The 20,165-nt window shown below is 63.5% G+C and overlaps 3 protein-coding genes across 14 annotated transcripts in view; all 3 read right to left on the bottom strand.

Moving 5' to 3' along the window:
- Positions 1-3,222, bottom strand: part of CD151 (CD151 molecule (Raph blood group)) — a 5,234-nt gene extending 2,012 nt beyond the window's left edge. Inside the window, exons 1-5 of one of the 8 annotated variants that reach the window (XM_021690380.2) lie at positions 3,122-3,222; positions 2,061-2,297; positions 1,031-1,118; positions 695-886; positions 214-288 (exon numbers count right to left, since the gene is read on the bottom strand). In XM_021690380.2, the coding sequence (XP_021546055.1) occupies positions 214-288; positions 695-886; positions 1,031-1,111 (348 nt within the window). In that variant the 5' untranslated portion in view covers positions 1,112-1,118; positions 2,061-2,297; positions 3,122-3,222. The other 7 variants (XM_021690409.2, XM_021690395.2, XM_021690401.2 and 4 more) reach the window with 7 other exon arrangements.
- A 1,091-nt stretch (positions 3,223-4,313) lies between these two features.
- CRACR2B (calcium release activated channel regulator 2B) lies at positions 4,314-9,921 on the bottom strand. 5 transcript variants are annotated; one of them, XM_021690346.2, is made up of 11 exons: positions 9,089-9,416; positions 8,656-8,769; positions 7,522-7,713; positions 7,331-7,442; positions 6,722-6,896; positions 6,138-6,284; positions 5,920-6,010; positions 5,684-5,776; positions 5,303-5,469; positions 5,010-5,081; positions 4,314-4,766 (listed from the first exon to the last, which is right to left on the bottom strand). In XM_021690346.2, exons 2-11 carry the CDS (start codon positions 8,713-8,715, stop codon positions 4,592-4,594), a joined length of 1,284 nt encoding a protein of 427 aa, XP_021546021.1. In that variant the 5' UTR covers positions 8,716-8,769; positions 9,089-9,416; the 3' UTR covers positions 4,314-4,591. The 5 variants fall into 5 exon arrangements, with proteins under 5 accessions (XP_021546021.1, XP_021546028.1, XP_021546036.1 ...); XM_021690353.2 differs by lacking the exons at positions 8,656-8,769; positions 9,089-9,416 and adding an exon at positions 9,850-9,921; XM_021690361.2 differs by lacking the exon at positions 8,656-8,769.
- A 631-nt stretch (positions 9,922-10,552) lies between these two features.
- PNPLA2 (patatin like phospholipase domain containing 2) lies at positions 10,553-16,535 on the bottom strand. Its single transcript, XM_021690328.1, has 9 exons — positions 15,755-16,535; positions 13,655-13,887; positions 13,506-13,571; positions 12,918-13,127; positions 12,664-12,724; positions 12,383-12,559; positions 11,982-12,114; positions 11,641-11,763; positions 10,553-11,549 (listed from the first exon to the last, which is right to left on the bottom strand). The coding sequence occupies exons 1-9, from the start codon at positions 15,939-15,941 to the stop codon at positions 11,279-11,281; spliced, it is 1,461 nt and encodes a 486-aa protein (XP_021546003.1). The 5' UTR covers positions 15,942-16,535; the 3' UTR covers positions 10,553-11,278.
- Positions 16,536-20,165: the final 3,630 nt, after the last annotated feature.

The raw sequence follows: 20,165 nt of genomic DNA, 5'->3' as shown, positions 1-20,165 counted from the left end.
CCCCACCCCCAGGGCCTGATGGCCCAGTGGTCAGCTCTGGAGTGGGGGGGGGGGGGGGGGGTGTTGTGTCTGTGTGTGTGTGTATCCCTGTCTTCTTACACGGCACATCTGTGTGTATGTGTCCCTGCATGCGTGGACCTGTGTATCCCCACATGCACACGTCCATCTTACTGCATGTGTTCCTCCGTGTTCCTGTCCGTCCAGGCCCCTCACCTGCTGGTAGTAGATGTAAGCCAGGATGCCAGCAATGATCTCCAGCAGAAAGATGATGAGGAGCAGGATGAAGTACTGGGGGTGGGCAGGGACCCAGTTAGGTGGGGCTGGACACAGACCTCCCTGTCCCGTGAGGACTCCCTAGTGTCCAGGCACAACAGAGCAGAGCCCCCAGCCTCAGACCCCAAGTGGCCACAGAGGGCTCCAGGCAGCAGGTGGGTGCTGGCAGTCCCTGACGCTTTCCCTCGGAACTGCTGTCTTCCCTCAGTGCGCCCAGCTGGGATGTGGGGACTCGGGGCTGGACAAGTGGCCTGGGACCCCCCCCCACCACAGTGAGTACAGCAGAGGCTGCAGTGTCACCCTTGAGCCCCAACAGTCCCTTCTTTCTCATCAGGGCCCCCCCAGCAGCCTGGTGGGGAGCCCCCCTCAGCTACACCCCCACCCCCACCCACCACCCCAGTGCCGGCCACGCCCTGCTAACCAAGCGCAGCAGGTTCCGCCTTTCCTTGAAGGTGGCACAGCAGCCCAGAACACCGGTCACCATGACGACAACTCCGGCCACCACCAGGATGTAGGCTGTGGCCAAGTAGGTGCCTGAGGCCAGCAAGCTGATGTAGTCACTCTTGAGGGCCAGCGTCCAGATACCCACGGCCATAACGGCCAGGCCAGCTAGCTGTGGGCAGTGCACCCTGGTCACCACCTCTGGCCCCAGGTCTGAGAGATGGGGCTCAGCTCCCAGGCCAAGGCTCCTTCAGGGACCAGGGAAGGGAGGGAGAAGACGCCGGTGGAGGCAGGGGGAGGGGCGCCCACTCCTCACCCAGAAGCAGCAGTTGAAGGTGAAGAGCAGGTACTTGAGGCAGACGGTTCCGCATGTCGCCTTCTCGTTGAACTCCCCCATCCTGGGGCTGAGAAGCGAGGGGACGTCAGAGAGCCCACAACACCAGGACCTGACTGGGAGGTCAGCCAGACACCAGTGGGGACAGTAAGAGGGGACACACATGCCCAGGCCGGCCCCCGGCTGAAGCCCAGCCAGCTGTCTGCCCCAAATGAAGGGCCCGGGAAGGTGTCCATAAGAACCAGGACGCTTCCTGGGAGAGCAATTCAGGAGCCTCATTCCCCTCTCCCCCCCGCCAGCCCCCCAAACCCACCCCACGCAGCCATGGTGGATGTTTACTGCCCACAGCCAAGCTGAAGGCCAGGCCCTGGAGGACTGAAGGGCCTGGCTTCCTTGACCAGAGCCCAGGACACAAGGGAGACATGGAGGACCCCAACCATTACCGGCTGACTCACCCCTGCTGGCAGCCAGGGTAGGAAGCCCCAGCAGGCACCTCAGGGTGAGCTCATGCAGGCCCCACCCCCCCACACACACACACACGACATTCCTGGGGCTCCACGTCACAGGCTGGCAGGGCCGCAGGCTGGCAGGAGCCTACCCGAGGCTGGAGGGGAGGAGGCCACTCAGACTGATCTGCCCCTTACTAGTGACGTGGCCTCAGGGAAGACCCTCAGGTTTTTGTTAAAGGGAAGACCTGCCTTCCTCTTCACCAAGGTGGGAAGAATAGAGCAGAAACACATTCCCCAGACCTGGGGGGTACTTCCTCAGTTGGTCCTCATTAATGGAAAGGGGACAGCCCCCCTCAACCGCAGCAAGACAAGAAGCTACAGGCTGTACTCCTCCCCAGTGGCACCCGGGGACACCCTGCCTGCTCCGCTGTGGGGTGTCTGCACTGGGGAAGGTGGGAGAGGGCCCTGGGGCACAAAGGGCAGCTGGACGCCCCAGGCCACGTTTCCAGACCGGCCCAGCACCACGCAGAGCTGAACTTTCACCCGCCCCACCCAGCACTCACCTGGCTGCTGGGGGCTACGGGTTCCTCTGTCAGACAGGTGTCCGGAAGTTCCCTAGGAGGCTCCGCTAGAAGGGCAGGGACAGGTTACAGGTCTGGCCCACGCTGGATAGGCAGGATCCTGTCACCCTTCCTTGTGGCCGCTCCTGGCAGCGGATCCGGAGCTGGGCTTCCAGAGTAGGCAGCGTCAACTCCCAGCGGCAGGGAGGGGAGAGGCCAGGCCCGGTATTTTGGTCTGGGCTTGGGTGGGCAGGGCAGAAAACATTTCTGGACAGTGTGATCCTGGGAGGGGAGGGATCCCTCACTCCTCCAGGCACCCCACCCTGGGCCTTCCTGCCAGACCCGCCCCTGTCCCTTACCCCACCACGCAGCAGTACCTGCAGCCCCGTACCACGGAGCTGGGGGTATGGAAGCCCCACGCGCCCGCAGGCTGGCCCTGGGCCCGTGGAGAGGTCCCAGCCCCCGCGGCCCACGCGCGGACTACCGGCGGGGGAGGGGCCCCTCTTTCCGAGAGCGCCTGGCGGATGTGAGCCCCCTGGGAAAGCGCCGGCCAGAAATAGTTCCTCCGGCCTGGGACAGAGCTGCCCCACCCCAAACCCTGCAACTCAGCGGGGCCGTCGGCGGCCGGGGCAAGACCAGGAGCCCCGCACTCCGCTCCAGCCAGGCCCGGGGAGGCAGCCGCGCGTCACCGCGGTGAAGCCGCAGCCCCTGGCCGGGCGAGCCGACGGCGCGCCCACTTGCACCCAGGCGGAGGGAAGGGCACCGATGTCCAGAGACAATGACCAAGGTGCTCAGATGGGGCCGAAGGGGCCGCCAGGCCTGTGCGAAGACCCAGGAGGCGCCTAGCCCCCGCCCCGGGTGCCCCTCCGCCCACCCGGCTCCCCGGCGTCCGGCTCCCTCCGGAAAGGGCCGGCGCGCGCGCTGCTGCCGGGTCGGCGGACCGGGCCTCCCAGCCCTCCCGGCCCTCCCTCCTGGCGCCTGCAGCCGGGCCTCGCGGTCCGGGCCGCGCAGGGCCCCGGCACACCCGGCCCCTCCCGGCCCGCCTGGCCAGGCGGCGGACTCACCGGCCACGCGTCCTAGTCCCGCCGGGCGGCGACGGGGGCGGGGGCAGGGCTGCGGGGGGGCGGGGTAGGGGGCGGCTCGGAGCGCTGAGACTGCACCGCAGCCTCGGGGCCTGCGAGTGCGACGCGCTCCGCCCACGATCCGCAGGCCCCGCCCACGGCGGCGGGCGCGGGGCAGGTCCGAACAGTGCGCCGCACGCAACGGCGGCGCGGCGGGCACCTCAGCCGGCGCTGGCGCTGGGCGTCCGCCCGGGACTGCGGAGGCGGGCGTGCTGCAGCCCGCGGGCGCCCATAGCCCAGCCAAGGACTTACACCCTCGGGAGACGGAGGAGCTGGGCTGGGGGCGGTGGAGGTGGCGACGGCGGCCAGCCCGGCCAGGGCTCTGGACTGTGTCCAAGACCCGGCCCTTCTCCAGGCCCAGCCCCGGTTCTGGTTCTCTCCTCGAAACCCAGGGACCACCCGGAGGCTGCAGGGTCGGCAGAACAGATGCTGGCCTTGGGGGAGGATCTGGAGGTGTGATCAGATGCAAGAGTGGGGTCTCTTTGGGTGCAGTATGGAGGACAGCCTGGAGCGGAGGCCTGGGGTCCCTGCCAGAGACAGTTCAGTCTGGAAGGCATCGGTCCTGGGAGGGGTGGAAAGGAGTGAGGGAAACAGGGCAGAGCCTGCTGACCTGGGAGACTGGGAAACCGACAGTGGGAGTAAGGAGGGGGAGGGGACTCCCAACCCACCAGGCTCATTCCCAGACCCAGGCAGGGTTGGTCAGAATCTGCAGTCATTTGGAATAGTTCTCCATGGACAGTGGGCAGCACTCGTCCCCAGCTCCTTGCCCAGGGTTCATGATTCTGGCCAGCAGCTCCCAGCTTCCCAGGGAGGGTGGAGGGAGGGGCGTGAGCAGTGGCTGCAGACCTACCCTTTTGGAGGTCCCACTCAGGACGGGCTGGTTTGGGGAGGGGGTGGTCAACTGAGGCCAGGAGCAGGCTCCCTAGTGAGACAATGGGCCTCAGTTCCCTTGTTCCCACAGAGGGGCCCCTTGGGGCTTCAGCTTTAATGGACAGCGAGGTCTTGAAGGCGTGACCAGAGACATGCGGGGACATCTGCAGCCCCAGCACCACAGGGCCCTGCATCTGTGCTACACACTTGCCTTGAGTGTACCATGGACACCCCATGTCTGTAGTGTGGCTCCCGCCCACATAGGCCAAGGAGGTCACAGTGCAGTCGTGGACTTTATTAGGAGGAGGGCGTTTTTCTGCTGGTCAGAGATGGGTTTGATGGGATGGGGACAGCATGAGGACCAGCAGGGAGGCACAGGAGACTCTGACCAGTCCTAGGTTAGTTCCTTCATGTCTGCATGCAGGCAGGTCAGACAGTCCACTAAATAGAGCCCACATCCTGGATGGGCAGCCCCTAGCCACGACGCACCACCTTCAAGGGGCAGCTTCTCCGAGTAACGCCCAGGGAGTCTCTTGGGGATGGTCAGCGGGCACTGGGAAGGTGGCCAGAGCCACGTCTCGGAGGGCGAGCCCAGCTGCAGCAGCAGCAACAGGTGGGCCCCGGCAAGCGCGCCACGGCCAGAGCTTTCCTTCGACCACTGCCCAGCCGCTTGGCCTCACAGGCGTCCCTCTGGTCCCGTAGCTGCGTGTTCAGCTCCCTAGGAAAGGGGAGTCCATGGGCCCTAAGAGGTCTCAAGAGGCAGCATTCCTGGGTGGGGAATACGGGCTCTGCTCTCCCTCAGACCAGAAGAGGGGTGTCTGGCTGGGCATGAGGGATGGAGGAGAGACACAAGGAAGGACTTCCTCCAAGTGGGATGAGGCAGTGGTCAGGAATGTCGGGAGCTAGGAGCTCCCGAGCTGTGCCAAGCCCCTTCCCTCGTGGGGCCTGAGCCAGACCGCACCTGAGGAGCTCCAGTTGTCGCAGGAGGCTGAGCTTCTCTTTTTGCATGTTCCTCGAGACTGTGGCCACCTCTCTGCAGGAGGGAGGAGGTGACCGGGATGCAGGGAGGCTCGTCGGGGCGTCCCACGACCCTAGCCTACGCGGACCCTGAGGGCGGGGCTGGGACATGGGATGGGGATGGAAGTGGCCCAGACCTGAGCCCCAAAAGCGATCCAGTCCCGCCTCGCCCGCCAGCCCGACCCCCTCCCCGGGCCCGCCCCTGAAGGTTTGCCTCCTCCCTGCTCCCCCAGGCACCGTAGGGTTTGCTCCCGGCGGCCCTGCACATCGCCCTTCAGTCTCCGGAGCTGCTCCTGCGCCCCCTCCAGCTGAGTTCTCAGCGCCTCGTTGGCTAGCCACAGCTGGGCGCTCTGCGCCTGCGCCTCCCGCTGCTCGCTGGCCCGGGTCTGCAGCTGCTGTTCCAACTGGGGAGTGAGGGGGGGATCAAAGCTGGGAAGGACCCCTCCACCTCTTCTTCTGGGTGCTGCGCTTACCCCTGACTCCCAGCGGTTCCAGGGCTGGGGGCACTGAGGTCCAGGGGACCTCAAGCACACCGGGGAGTGTGTGGGTGACGGTGGGGACAGGGCCCTGGGCTCGGCGGGTCCCACCCCTCCCCGGCAGGGGCGGGCGGCCACTCACCTCCCGCTGTCGCAGGCCCGCGCGCTCCAGTTCCTGCTCGCGGCTCTGCAGCTCCAGCTCCAGGAGGCCTCTGCCCTCCTCCCGGGGGAGGTCCTGGGATTCGCGGAGAGCTCCTGAGCCTCAGAGGGCGGTGGAGGGGCAGGGGCTGGGGCGGGGGGTGCGGGTGGAACCCAGTCAGGGAGACACGTGCGTCTGGGATCGGGCTGCGCGGGGTGGGACTGGGGCGTCGGGCCCACCTGACTCCGCAGACGCTGGCGCTGCTCGCGAAGCCGCTGCTCCATCTCCTCGTACAGACACCGCACCTCCCTCTCGTGCTCGCTCTCCCGCCTTCGGGGGGCAGGGGGTGAGGCAGCTGCTTTGAGCCGGCCGGCACTACAGACCCCAGCCCTGCCTCTACTGCTTCCCGAAGTCCAGCCACCTGGGCCCCAGGCCCCGCCCTGGTCCCAGCCCTCACCGCCGCAGCGCCTGCTCCAGGCTGTCCCGCTCTCGGGCTGCCTCCTCCAGGCAGGCCGACGCGCGCATCAGAACGTCCTCGAAGGAGCCCAGCAGCTCGGGTCGCTCGCGCTGCAGCCGGGTCCAGAGCGTCCGCACCGCTGGCTGCCTGCAGGGGGAGGGCAGGGGCTGAAACTGAAACGGGGGCTCCCCGACCCCATCCCGAAGGGTGAGCCCTCTGGAGACTTGCAGCCCTGGATAGCCCAGCCGCGTTTGCTGCATGCGGGGTACCCCTCTTGTGGGTGCTTCTGCCCCTGCCTGAGGTCGGTGTGTACGGGTCTTGTAGGGCAGCGAGGTGTATACACACAGGGCTGTGCCCAGCGCCTGCCCTTCTTCCCACAGCCTTGTCAGCTGCCCCCTGAAATGCAAATTCTGCGGGAAATCACGCTCAGCCCCTCCCAGGTGTCACAGCTGACAGAGACCGACTGGGCCAGTCCCAGCGTAGGCACCCTGAACTGGGACAGACACGCGGGCGACAAGGACAGGCAGCGTGCAAAGGGGAGATAGTAGAGGAGGGAACTGGGAGCTGCCTCAGCACCAACTCACTCGCCGAGGGCTGGGGCCACCCCCAGCTGCTCCAGCACTTCGCAGAATCTCTCCTCCTCCTCTTCCTCCAGGGAGTCCTCAGTGCCTTGCACATCTGACCAGCCCGACTCAAAGGTTTCCTCTGGAGCCTGGGAGGGCAGTGCACCCTGGGCTGACTCCACCCCCATAAACTTCCCTGTGGGCATGGGAAGGTGAGGTTACCAAGGCTGTGGGTTAGCACCCCGCTCGGCCACCACTCGCCCCCCCGCCGCCCCACACACACATCCTGTCCTTATTCTGAGCCCAGTTTCCTGTTTTTCTTCCTTATTCTGGCCTGATTCTTGGTTTAGGAATGGGAGATAACACCCACCCGGGCCAGAGTGGAGCAAGCCTGGCTCCCACCCCACCGGGGTTTGGCACGGAAGGGAGGGGGTCATGGAGCAGGAGGGTCAGCTGCACACCTCTGGTGACATCTGGTGCCTGTGTGTATTGATACCAGTCCGAGCTCTGCAGGGAGGCCATGGCGAGGCACAGGCCTCCCTGTGTGTTGGGTGTGGGCCCCACATGTGCCAGTGGAGGGTCTCTGCGCAGCGGGGTGGGGGGGGGGGGGGCCCCGGGGACTCAGCTCACCCAGGCCGAGGCAGAACTCCCAGGCGGTGAGGAAGCCTGTGTGGGCCTGATCCAGGCTTTCGAACACAGCCTCTAGCTGTTCAGGCGTGAGGGGCAGGTCGCTCTGCAGACCCTAGCCAGGCAAGGATGGCAGGGCTGAGCTGCCAAGGTCGGCCCCTGGCTGGGGCAGCCTCCTGGGACTGGGGATTCACCTGCAGGTCATGCCGAGTGATGAAGCCCTTGGCGTCCTTGTCACAGAGCAGAAACAATTCCTGGGCCTGCTCTAGCATCTCTGCCCTTGGCCTCCCGGCGCTCCCCTCCTCCACTTCCTTCTCCTCCTGGGCCTCCCCAGCACCAGGCTTCCCAGGCCTGGCCATGGGAGCGGGGGTCTCTGCCATGACGCGCTGTGAAGTCAGGGAACAGTCAGGGCCGAAGCAAAGCTCAAGAGAGATGAGGGGGGAGAGAAGGGAAGGTGGAGTGGCCATGGGTGGGGACTAAGCTTGTAGGGAGCCGTGAGTGCACAGAGGGGCCATCTTGCACCAGGTGGGAAGCCGGGAGAAGGCATGGCAGAGGTCCAGAGAGGAGTGTAGCTGGGGGCAGGACAGTCACTTGGGGGTAGTGCTGCAGGCAAGGGGTGTCATGGGTGGGAGTGAAGCAGGCTCTAGGCCTGTGGGCTGTGGGGGCTGCCCAGGGAGCTAGAGGCTGTGGCTTAGAGGGCAGCCAGTGCAGGAGGAGAGGAGCTGGGGGAGGGCAACCTGGGGGCGGGGGGTGGGGTGGGGGGAAGGCAGCTACAGAAGACCTCTGATGGAAAATAAGGAGGTGGGGGCTCCTGGCAGCTGAGGGGAGAAAGCTTGGGTGAGGGACTGGCCAGCGGAGGGGAGGAGCTGAACAGGTCCTAAAGCTGGACACCTGTAGACCTGGCTGACCCGGCGGGCCAGCGGGAGCGTTCAGCCAATCCTGGCTAAGTCTTTAGCCCCTGAGTCTGGGCCTCAGAAGTCCTGGCCTCCAGCCGGCTGGCCGACGACTTAAGCTCCTCCCCTTCTGCCGCAGCCCCTCCCACCGGGCCCCTGGCCCCAAGGGTTGCAGATGCAGGGTTTCAGCCTGGGACGCCGATGCCTTCCATGGCCCCGTCAAGAACACGCCAGGTTCTAGGCTTGATGGCCCTTCCCCCAAGCAATAGGCACTTGTGGTCCGCCAGACTCGCCCCCTCCAGTTCGCGGAAACTTCGCGGGGCCTCCCTCCCCGCGGGGCGCCCCGCCCCTAATCAGAGCCACCTGTCGTTCCCACAACGCCCTGGTCCCGGATTTCCCAAAGCTAACCCCCAGTGTGGCGACATTTCCCCCAACCTGGGGGATTCTGGGATCCTCTCCTCTCAGTCCAGGACCTTGATTTTCTCGCCCGCCCATATTATATTCCTGGGGCGGCGGGGTGTCGGGGCGCAATCTCCAAAGAGTGCAGGTCTGAGGAAAGGCGGGAGGAGGGGACCGGGGGGGCTCAGGACGTATCCCCCCTCGCGCCGTCGCCTCGCCCCGGCGGGTGCCCCCACCCCACCCCCCGCGGCTCGTGGGCTCCCGGGACTGGAGGTCCATCCCAGCCGGAAGCTGTGCGGTGCCGGGACGGGGAAGCGGGGAAGAAGGGCCGGCCGGGCCCGCGAGCCGTTGCGCCCACCGCCGCTCCGCTCCCCAGAGCCCCGGCGTCCCCGCCCGCCAGACGCGAGGGTCGGCGCGCCCCGCGGCCACCGGGGAGGGGGCGCGGCGGCGGGACCCCCGAGGCGCTTACCTGCGAGCCGCCCACCGCACCTGGTGCGCGGCCCGCAGCTCGTCTGGAAAGGCGGCGGCGCGCGGGGGGCGCGGGCCCAGAGCGGCTCCCGCTGCCGTGCAGGAACTGAGACCCCGGCGTGGGCCGGGCCCGGGCGGAGCCGCCGCCGCTACCGTCCCAGTGTCTCCGCCTCTCGGCGCTGCCCGGGAGGCCCGGCTCTCGCCGCACACCTCGCCCGGCCCCCGCTGTCCCGACTGCGCGGAGTTCACGGCCGGGCGGAGATGCCCCCGCTGGCCTGGGGACCCTTCCCGGGCAGGGCTAAGGCGAGGAGGGTGGGGCTGTCCTGAAGATCCGGATTTAAGGCGCCAAAAAGTGTGTGCAGGACCAAGCCAGGCAGGAGACAGACCACAATATCTTCAATGGTTATCTCTCGGAGTGGGGGGCACTTAACTTTCTTGCCTATGCTTTCCCAGTTTTCGTCTTTCCCGTGGTTAAACAATTAGCTCGTAATATATTACAAAATGGTATTTAAATTAGCGGCATGATAGCTGTGCAAGTGTGGGAGCGAGTGAGTTGGGGTGGGGGCAGAAGGAGGCCCTCTCCTCCACAGCCTGCCCCCAAGCTCTCCTTTTGAGGCACAGCCCTGACTTGGGTTCCCTTTGCAGGAGCACTGGGAGAAGGTGCCGGGTGGGGCTGGCATGGGACCTTCCTGCTGGGGAGAGAAAACCCATTCTCTTGCCAAAGGTCCCCCTCCCTAGCCCCAGCCCAGCCCCTGTACCCACCTGGAGGGTGGTTGGGGGTCTGGAAGCCTCTGCTTCTCCAGGGGCCTGGGATCCTGCTGAACTAGAACAGGTTGGGCCTACAGGACAGGACCTTGAGAGCCAGAGGGGGACGGCTCCTGGCACAGACACGTGGGGACCTGCTGAGCCGGCTCTCCCAGTCCTGCAGCCCCACCGTTATTGTTGGCTGGGGGCTGCCACCACCTCCATAGCTGCCTGATACCTTGGTCAGGACTAAGAGCTCTGGACAGCCAGCCAGCCACCCAGCTCTGCTCCAGCGCCCCTCACGCATGGGCCCTTTTGGTCACCAAGAAGGGCTGCATCCCCTCAGACTGTCCAGATCAGAGGACGTTTTCAGGAAACTATGTCTCCCACGGAACAAGGTCCAGCCTCCTCGGGGTCAGACCTCACCCAGCCTGACATTCCATACTCCTCCTATATATTGGCAGGAGACTGGGTACCCCAGGAGACTGGTGGGGAAGGGGGCAGGGGATCGAGAAGGTGTGTATACTGGCCAGTGAGGTTTGCCAAGGGGGGAGGTCCAGCGCCTTGCGCCAAATGCCCAAAGTAGAACAGGTCCCGTGTCTCCCAGGTCCTCGGTGCTCAGCTGCGGAACCCCACCCTCCATAGCCATCCAACCCTGAGATCAGCCCCACACCACCTGCGTCACCATTGAGTGGAAATGAAGACGCCACCTTTTGTAAACATTTCTTAGTTTTTATTTAGCAGGGATCTTGGTCCCAATATTTCCGCTGGCCCTTGGAAAGCTGTGCCCAAGGGCCAGCCAGCAGACCTCAGGACAAAGTGAGGCAAACGTATGGGCCCCAGCCAGAGAAGTGCGCTAGAACCCAGGAGGCCCACGAGGGCCTTTAGGGGAAGGCCGCCGGCCTGGCTGGCAGTACCGAAGGCCGGGCTCAAGGAGCACAGGGCCCCTGAAAGCCTGACCCGAAGTAGAGACATTGGCCAGGGAGTCACACACGAGTGAAAGAGGCAGGGGCTGAGCCCGGGCATTTATTACATCTGCTTTGGCGAAAATAAATAATTCTTCACATACGTTCTTCAGCAAAACATGACAAATGAGGAGGGAGGAGCAGGTGCAAAGTTCTCAGGGGTAATACTGCACTGACTTGGGGGCCCCAGGAGGTGCAGCCCTGCCCTCCTCCCCAGTTCTGGGGTGGGGCCTGAGGGGGAGACTGAGGCACAGGGGCAGCACGTTAGTGGTTGGTGGAGGGGGTTGACAGCAAATCCCCTTCTAGCAGCTGTGAGGGGCCCCCTCTCCTTACTGCTGCAGGGGTAATGGAGAGAGGCCTGGGAGTGGGGTGGGGGGGCCTCAGCCCGCCCCAGGGCCCCACCTCACAGGGCAGGGAAGCTGGGGGGCCCAGCCCTCAGCACTGGGGCCCCAGGGGGCTGGGGAAGGGTGGAGCAAGGGCGCTCAGCAAGGGGGCACGGTGGGTGGGAGCTGTGGGGGCGTGGGGGCAGGGCTGGCGGGAGCGCGCATGCGCAGGGCATCCGGCGGGAAGGCCACGTTGGTGCAGAGAAGGCCCAGGAGCAGCTGGCGCTGGCGTTCCTCCCACTTGGCCAGCGCGTCCCCTAGCGACAGGCTGTTGCGCATCCAGCTGGGCAGCGCCTCGCTGTAGGCCGTACAGGACAGGGACACAGAGGGCAGCGACTGCGTGCGGCGTAGCTCCATCTGCTCTGACAGCCTGCAGGGGGAGGGATGGAGGGCCGGAGGGCTTCCGTGGACGCCACTGAGGCTTCGGGCCCTGGGCAGACACAACAGGGAGGGGGGCTCACCTGGAGGGCAGGTGGCTGCCCAGCTTCCTCTTGGCTCGCATCACCAGGTACTGGCAGATGCTACCCGTCTGCTCCTTCATCCACCGGATGTCCTCAGGGACGTCAGGCAGCCACTCCAGCAAGCTGGGGGGACGGGAGGCATGGCCTCAGAGTCTACGGCTCGACCCTCACACCCATGCCCGCTTTACCCCTGCCTGCACCCCAGCTTCTGGAAGCCTTGACACGGCATCTCCGCAGCCTCCCCAACCAGTGGCCTTTTCCCCCTAGGGCGTCCATCACTCATGGATGACCCCAAAGTTCGGTCCGCCGTGCTCCCTGCCCCAACCCCCTACTCCCCTCACCGGATGGTGAAGGACACCGCACTCTCCAGTGGCAGAGTGTAGGGCACCATCATGGCTGTGGCCAGACGCACAGGCAACATGTTGGAGAAGGTGGTCAGCAGGTCCTTGGGCTCTATGCAGGCCTCCAGCAGGGCTGGGGGTGGGACGCAGGAGGGAAGCTGACCGCCAGCTGGGGAGGCCAGGATCTCTCTGCTCCTCGGCTTCCCCCCCCCAGCCAGGAGCCCCCACCCCCCCACCCTGCCTCTACACACCCTCATTTCCACACACCCTCATTCGCCCCTCACCCCACCTCCACCCTCATTCCCCCTCCAGCCAGGAGCCCCTACCCCCGACTCAGCCTCCACTCACCCTCATTCCCCCCCCGCCAGGAGCCCCCCCCCCCCCACCCCGCCTCCACACACCCTCATTGAGCCGCGAAGGCAGATGCTCCAGGATGTGATCCTCCAGGGGTGGCTGCAAGTGGCCGTCCACTGGGGCCTTCCCTGTGGCCGCCTGGGCATCCTCCACATCCTCGTCCTTGGGGGGAGGTGGGTGTGCAGGGGGCAGCGCCAGCAGAGGGTTGGGCCGGTTCAGGAGGCCTGGGTGGGGACCCCCAGACGGGTGATCAGCACTGCAGCCCGGTCAACAGTGCAGAGCCACCATCCCACTCCGCCCACAGCCGCTCCCGGGGGCACCCACGCACCGTTGCGCCTCAGAAAACGCAGGCCGTCCCTATAGCCCTGTTTGCACATCTCTCGCAGCACCTGCGGCAGCGGGGTGGTAAATTAGAGCAGGCGGCCACACGAGCCCTGTCCTGCCCCCTAGAGGCCCTGGCGTCTACCCCTCCCCTCCACCAAGCTAGCTTGGATCCAGGCTGGACAGGTGGCCCCAGTGGAGAGGCCCTGCAGGCCCCCGCCTCCCAGGCACAGGGCTCACCGGGGGCTCCAGCGGACTCACCGTGGGCTCGGGCGGGAACAAGGCCTTGGACAAGCGGTACAAATTGCGCAGGTTGAACTGGATGCTGGTGTTGGTGACCCGGAGCTCATGGATGTTGGTGGAGCTGTCCTGCGGGCAGATGTCACTCTCCCCCGAAAAGGGGGACACGGTGATAGTGTTCTTGAGCTCGTAGAGTGGCAGGTTGTCTGAGATGCCACCATCAACATAGCGCTGCAGCCGGGACACATGGTTACACAGGGAGGGGCCTGAGGACCAAGCTGGCTAGCCCACTGGGCCACCTTGGGCCCCACCCAGTGGCTACTTCCTTTGTGCCTTTCACCCACTGGGCACTGGGCACGGGCCACAGGCCTGCCTGGCCGCTGGGCCGATGGCTAGACCATGGGGGCGGGGTGGAGACAGCCACAGGAAGTATGTGTCTCCAGGGGGACTGCCTGCTGTTGAGCAACTCGGGGGAAGTGAGGCAACAGGTAGCGCAAGGGGTAGAGGGGGGGCGGGCACCGACGGCCTTCCTCTTCCCCACTGCCGTGTCCCACTGCTCACACACTGGCCAACTCTTATCACCCAGGAAATGTGCCAGGGGATACTTACTACGCCCTGGAGGGAGGGAGGGATGAGGCCACAGTACACAGGGATGAAGGTGCTGCAGACATTGGCCTGTGGGGCAGGGACAGGGAGGGGTGGTGAGCAGAGGCCTGGAGTTCATAGTACACCCCCAATGCAGCCCCACCAGGGCCTACCTGGATGAGCTCATCCTTGGACTTGAAGTGGGATATAATGACGTTCTCGCCATCAGAGACACGGGTCAGGGAGATGCCCAGGCGCCCATTGGCACGCTCATGGCTGTCAGCAGGCAGGGTCTTCAGCAGGCAACCACGGATAATCTTTACCAGGTTGAAGGAGGGGTGCAGTGGACCCAGGAACCGCTTCCGGGCTTCCTTAGACACCTCGATGATGTTGGCACCTGCCTCGCCTAGGTCAGAAGGGCCAAGGGTCAGGGGCCAGCGCTCCTGGCTTAGCACACCCCCCATGGTTCCACACCCAGAGTCCCACAGCACACAGACTCGTGGCATCTCCATCTACCCTGGAGAATTCCCAGTATCCAGCATGGGGCCTGGCCCACAACTGCGACTTCTGCTACCTGCCCCTGGACACACAGAGGCAGGCCACCACCCGGGGAGGGCTGACAGCTGCGGCCAAGGCCTGCCCTCTGCCTGGTATTTCCCAACTGCTTGGCCCGATCCATGCGTCATTAGGCCTGGCCTGGCGTGGCCCCCAGCCTGGGAAGAGGGGAAGGCAGAGGTTCAACCCTGACCAGTCTTAGCCTTCACCCACTTGGCCAGATCCAGATCCAGGGAGCCCAGCACAGGCCTGTGGGCATGAGGCTGGAAAGAGTGGGGTCCCACCACCCCTGAGAAAGCATGATCGTGACCCACTGCAGCCAAGACCAAGCTCCTGCCAAGCAAGACTCTTCCTGGGAGCCCATGGGCACTGGCCTCACACAAAGACAGAGTAGGGGCCCTGGAGTGGTCACAGAGTGGGAGGGCCTTGGGGAGGAGCTGCAGATCACATGGTCCTAGTCAGAAGTGGGGCCAGAACCTGCCATGCTGTGGGGACTGCAGTTGCCCAAGACCACTCCTGAAAAGAGGCTTCGTGGGGGTGGGAAGAGGAGGTCCTGTGGGAGCCAGGTGTGTCCTGAGGCCAGCAGGCAGGTCTGAGAGACACAATGGCCTGAAGGCTTCCAAGGGAGGGCGCGGCAGGGCCACAGAGGTGAACCCCCAGGTCCCAAGGATGGAGAGTTGTGCTCCATCCACCCCACCTCCCTCAGGGCAAAGGTCATGGGAAAGGGGCAGGGAAGAACCCTGGACAGGCTCCTGATGGGCTTGGCATTTGAGAACTGATGACCCTTCTGTCGCCTTGGCTGCCCTAGTAGGTTGGGGGCTGGGCACCATTCCCAGAACTCCCTAAGTACTCAGTGTGCCGTAAACAGCACTTGCAAGCGCCCTGCCGGAAGTGTGTGTGAGTGGAGAAGTCCATCCCAATACACACAGACCTCTGCAATGCCGCCCACGGGGCTGGAAGGTTCAGAAGCACCTCCCACCCCAGGGAGTGGGCAAAATACGTTGGCCACAACTGGGGACCCATCTACAGACTGACCCATAAATATCTAGGGGCGGATGCAAATCACGCCCACAGTGGGTGATGTGCGGGGGGGAGGGGAAGGGGGGGAGGGGAGGGCTTGCCATGCCCGGGCCTGAGCTTCCAGATGCCCTGGGAGGCACCAGGCCACATTGCCCAAATGCTTTTAAGAGGCCACCCTCATACAGGACCCCGGGGACACGGCAGCCTGGAACAGCGCAGCCCCAGGACACGGTGACCGCTGGCATCCAGTCCACTGCCGGGCTACAGGGGTGGTGAGGCCCCTCCCCCAACTCTCACGGTCCCGCCCACGAGTTACTTCCTCTTCCCCATGAAATACGTCCGCTGCACCTGCCAGACCCTCCAGCCTTTGCGCCCTGAGCCTCCGCGCCAGAGGTGCGCATGGCCGCACCCCAATCCCGGGGCGTCTCGGAGCAAAACAAACCAGGCCCCGCCCCGGGGCCTGCTCCCGGGATCGGAGCTTCGGTGGGGGTCCTGGGCGCGGGCAGAGACCCCCTCCCCACCGCACGGCGGCCCTGCCAGCTTCCCCTTGCGGAGGGACTGGGTGGGGGGCCGCTCTACGCTCCCGAAGAGCATCCGCCCGGCCTCCGTTCACCGAGGCAGCGCCCCCCCGTCCGGCCTCCACTTGCCCAGGCAGGCTCCGGTGACCAGCGCCGTGACCCCCTCCCGGCCCCGCTCACCCAGGCAGGCTCCGGTGACCAGCGCCGTGGCCGTGAGCGCCCCGGCCGAGGCGCCGTAGATGTGCGTGGCGTTGGCCACCAGGAAGGGCGCGTGCTCGCGGAGGCAGGAGGCCACGCCGATGTGGTAGACGCCGAGGAAGCCGCAGCCCGCGAACGAGATGTTCCACGTCGCCTCCTTGGGGAACATCGCTGCGACCCGCCGGGCTCCGGGGCTCGCTGCGCACCGCGCGCTCCCGCTCGCTCTGGGGCCGCGGTCGGCCCCGCGGTCGCTCCAGCTCTAGGTCTCCGCCGGCAGAGGCGGAGACGCTGCGCTAGATCGCGGCGGCGGCGGCGGTGTTTTTAGTGGGGGTGGGCAGGGGCGGGGCCGGCACGCGCGGCCCAATCGGAGCGCGCCGGGAACGGCCGCGCCCTCCGGGGGCCCTGGAGCCCCGCCCCCGGCCCCGATCCCCAAGGCCGGGCCTCCGGGGGGAGCGCGAGGGAACACACGGTAGCAGGGGCGTGGGGAGGGGCGAGCTCAGGCCTGGGACGCACGGAGTCTGGGGCCCTGAGAGCCTCGTATCAATCTGGATACTTGCGAGGGAAGGACCACTGGTGTCTGGGCAGTCACCGGCCCGTTCTTCTGGGGTCCGCCTCCAACACCCACTCGGGACACTGAGGAGCTCGCTCCAGGGCAGGGACCCCCCCAGGACCCACTGAGTCACCCACAGACTGACCCGGATGCAAATCACACTCAACTTGCAGAGCTAACACTGGTGCCGTAGACCCCAACCTGACCTCAGGCCCCAGCTGCCCGCCGCCGCGGCCCCTCCATAGCTGGGCACTAACCTGGGTTTACTTTGTCCGACCTGGGCTCTTCAGGCTGTGGGGTCTACTTGGGTATGACTCCCGCCCCGCCCCCCCCCCGCTAATTGCCCCAGCAGGTGGAGCACTCCAGTGATGTCACCCTCCCGCCCCTTTTCCGCATTTTTCTCCTGGGCTGTAGGGCAGGCGTTGGCTGGCTTGCTTCCAGGAGCCAGCCCTGAGCCTCACCCCACCTCCCAAACAAGGAGCTGGTCTGTGCTGGGGTGGTGGGATGCCTCTGTCTCCCCAGGAGCACCCACTCCCCAGGCAAGAGCTCAGCTCAAGACCCAGCTGGTGCCAGGACTGGAGGTCTGGGCTGTGGCTTGGGATCGCCCGCCACCCAGGCCCAGGCTGAGAAGCCAGAGCAGGGCTACCCCCTCGGGACAGGCCATCTGGGTCATGATGTCCATCCCTCAGCCTCTGTGCTGTGAGCCACCCATACTTGGCACTGACAGTGTGCCTGGCAGAGGGGCCAGCACAAGATAGAGCAGTTGAGCAAGGTCAACCCAGACGGAGCCCTAATTGGGGGGTAGAGGTGGGGAGACATTGTTTATATAAGCTCAAAAAGAGAACTGAGAGAGGATGGAGTGTGTGGGCAGTTAACCCAGGAAGGACACAGGGCTGCCCAGGCTGTGCCACGCACAAAGGCACTGGTGGGGAGGGGAGCCCAGGCCTGGGTACTGGGAAAGAGGAAAGCAGGGGTTATCTAACTAAATTTGACCTACACATAAGTGTTGTATAGTTTGAGAGTACAGATCTGTTGCCTCTTTGGTTAGGTTTATTCCTAGGTATCTTATGGTTTTTAGTACAATTGTAAATGGGATTGATTCCTTAATCTCTCTCTCTTCTGTCTCATTGTTGGTGTATAGAAATGCAACTGATGCTTATAGCAGCAATGTCCACAATAGCCAAACTATGGAAAGAGCCCAAATGTCCATGGACAGATGAATGGATAAAGAAGACGTGGTTCATATATACACGATGGAATACTACTCAGCCAGCAAAAAAAAAAAAAAGAAATCTTCCCATTTACAACGACGTGGATGGAAGTAGAGGGTATTATGTTAAGCCAAAGAATTCAATCAGGGAAAGACAGTTATCATATTATCTCACTCATCTGTGGAATTTAAGAAATGAAACAAAGGAGCATAGGGAAAGGAAGGGAAAAATAAAACAAAGTGAAATCAGAGAGGGAGACAACCATAAGAGACTTTTTCTTTTTAGATTTTATTTATTTGATAGAGAGAGACAGTGAGAGAGGGAACACAAGCAGGGGAAGCTGGAGAGGGAGAAGCAGGCTCCCCCTGAGCAGGGAGCTGGAGGCAGGGCTGGATCCCAGGACGCTGGGATCATGACCTGAGCCGAAGGCAGACATTTAACGACTGAGGTATCCAGGCGCGCCCCCCGTCCCCCACAAGAGACTCTTAACTCTGGGAAACAAACTGAGGGTTGTTGGAGGGGAGGAGGATAGGGGAATGGAGTAACTGTGAAATTAAGGACAAGTGATGTAATGAGCACTGGGTGTTATATACAACTGATGAATCACTGAACTCTCTCTCTGAGACTAACAACACGCTATGTTAATTTTTATTTTTTAAAAAAGATTTTATTTGAGACAGAGAACGTGAATGGTGGGGAGGGGCAGAGGGAGAGGGAGAAGCAAGCTTCCCACGGAGCAGGGAGCCGGAGGGCAGGGCTTGATCCCAGGACTCTGGGATCATGACCTGAGCCGAAGGCAGATGCTTCACCGACTGAGCCACCCAGTTGCCCTTAATTAATTTGATTGAATTTAAATAAAATAAAATTTAAAAAACAGAAACAAAATAAAAATAGTTAAATCTCAAAAAACCCCTAAAATTTCATAAACAACTAGAAAAATAAATTTGATCTAGACAAACTTGACCTTCTGTTGTACATGGGGATCTTATCCCCCAAGTGCTTTGGATGGATGTATAGAGCAGAGAGTATGGCCCCATCAGGATGATCAGGGCCCCTACTGACTGAGCCCCTGGGGATGCTGCCGGAAGCAGCAGGGGCAGGTGTGGTACCGTGCGGATGAAGCACTCTCAAGGCTGGCCTTGAAAGTCCAGGGGTTCACCAGGGTGACCACCAAGAGGGGAGCTGGGTGGTGCAGGCTGAGCCAGGGACTTAAAAAGGTCCTCCCCTGACCTGCTCCAAGAAGCCAGGGTCCGGGCCCTTCCTGGTTCTGAGGGACTGGGGCCTTGAAGGGTGGCACTGCCCCAGTGCAGGGAGACCTCTACCCCCATTTCCACACCAGGGTTGAGCTGTTTTGGGTACATATCACTCCCTCCAGGCCCCTGGGAATGTCTGCTCTGGAGCCAGGAACACAACAGCACTTCCAGGAACCCTGGCTCGGGGTGGAAGGTGGGCCTCCCCCTCCTCCCAGCCAGCGTGGATGAGAAGCCCTGGTGTTTGCTGTGTAATCATTCTGGCGGGTGTCATGCTCCCATGGTGTCCTCTGACTACACGGGGCCCTTCACTTCAGGGTCCAAGGTCTGCCCATGGAATCTGGGTCCTCTCCTCTGGGGAGCCCTCTAGCTGAACCTGGAGCCATGTCCCCTTACCACCTGTGTCCTTGGGCATCCACAATCCGCCTCTCTCCCAACCCCCACTCACACTTGCCCCTTGCAGCACATGCCGCTCAGAACCTTGCAATGATGCTCACTTCTTCCTCTGGGCCCATGTTCCAGCCGCCAGACGGTAACTGGAGGGATCTTAGGCCTTCTTTCCCACATCCCATGCACACTCCTACCCTGCGGACCCCCTTCTCCAGGTCTTGACTCTCTACCTGAGGAAGGCCCTCCACCCCCCAGCTGTCCCTTGTTACACTCATTCTGTGCTCTTTCCCTGCAGAACTACAGCGCACGGACAGCAGCTCCTTCTTCAGAGCTGTAGCCTGGCACACAATGGCTGCACACACCACAGCCTGTTGCTGACCCAGAGCCTTCACAGGGGGAAGATGAGCATCTAGTAAGTGGGCTGGCATTGGTGGGCAGAGGACCCAAGGCCCAGGATGGCGGTGGGAGGAACTCTGCCTCCTGCCCCCCATTCCAGCCAGAGCTTGTCGGGAGAGGCACAGGTAGGCCCACCCCAAGGGGACTTCGTGGCCACATAACCCAACATCACTACCTACAAGCCACTTCCACACTTGCCCAGGTCATCAATAGCTGGGGTAACTCGAAGGACCTATGGGACCGAGTTGCTCGAAGATTAAAGCAGAGTTTGAATGTGAACTGCACCCAACTCTGCAGGGAAACTCAGGATCCCACGTGCACCAGGCACCACCACCCCTCTCTCCTTTTGTGAAACTGAAGAATGCTACCAGTCTCAGGGCAACTGCTGGCCTCTGCCAGCCAGAGCCACCTCAGGGTAGTGGAGACCACCCACTGCTGCTTTTTAAGTTTTCCTGTGTGTCCCCCTGAAAGCTTCACTCTGGGAAGGCCCCTGCAGTCCTCAGAAGCCAGGACTGTGCCCAAGAAGGCTAACGCCCCCTCCTGAGCCTACTCAAGGCTTGACCACACCCAAGATCCACAGGAGATGTCCCCCCTCC

The sequence above is a fragment of the Neomonachus schauinslandi genome, chromosome 11 (genome assembly GCF_002201575.2).
Source record: "Neomonachus schauinslandi chromosome 11, ASM220157v2, whole genome shotgun sequence".
Taxonomy (NCBI): Eukaryota; Metazoa; Chordata; class Mammalia; order Carnivora; family Phocidae; genus Neomonachus; species Neomonachus schauinslandi.
The sequence above is the reverse complement of the archived record's forward strand: the minus strand, read 5'-3'. Positions and strand labels throughout refer to the sequence as shown.

Excerpts from the sequence above, each read along its gene's own strand:
- CRACR2B (XM_021690368.2), bottom strand. The coding sequence starts at position 8,898 with ATGGACCTCCAGTCCCGGGAGCCCACGAGCCGCGGGGGGTGGGGTGGG. Across the intron at positions 5,777-5,919 it reads GCCAGCGTCTGCGGAGTCAG|GACCTCCCCCGGGAGGAGGG; the intron begins GTGGGCCCGACG and ends CGCGAATCCCAG. Across the intron at positions 4,767-5,009 it reads CGACAACTGGAGCTCCTCAG|GGAGCTGAACACGCAGCTAC; the intron begins GTGCGGTCTGGC and ends CCCCTTTCCTAG.
- PNPLA2 (XM_021690328.1), bottom strand. The coding sequence starts at position 15,941 with ATGTTCCCCAAGGAGGCGACGTGGAACATCTCGTTCGCGGGCTGCGGC. Across the intron at positions 13,572-13,654 it reads CCAAGGATGAGCTCATCCAG|GCCAATGTCTGCAGCACCTT; the intron begins GTAGGCCCTGGT and ends CCTGCCCCACAG. Across the intron at positions 12,560-12,663 it reads GCGTTTTCTGAGGCGCAACG|GCCTCCTGAACCGGCCCAAC; the intron begins GTGCGTGGGTGC and ends GTCCCCACCCAG.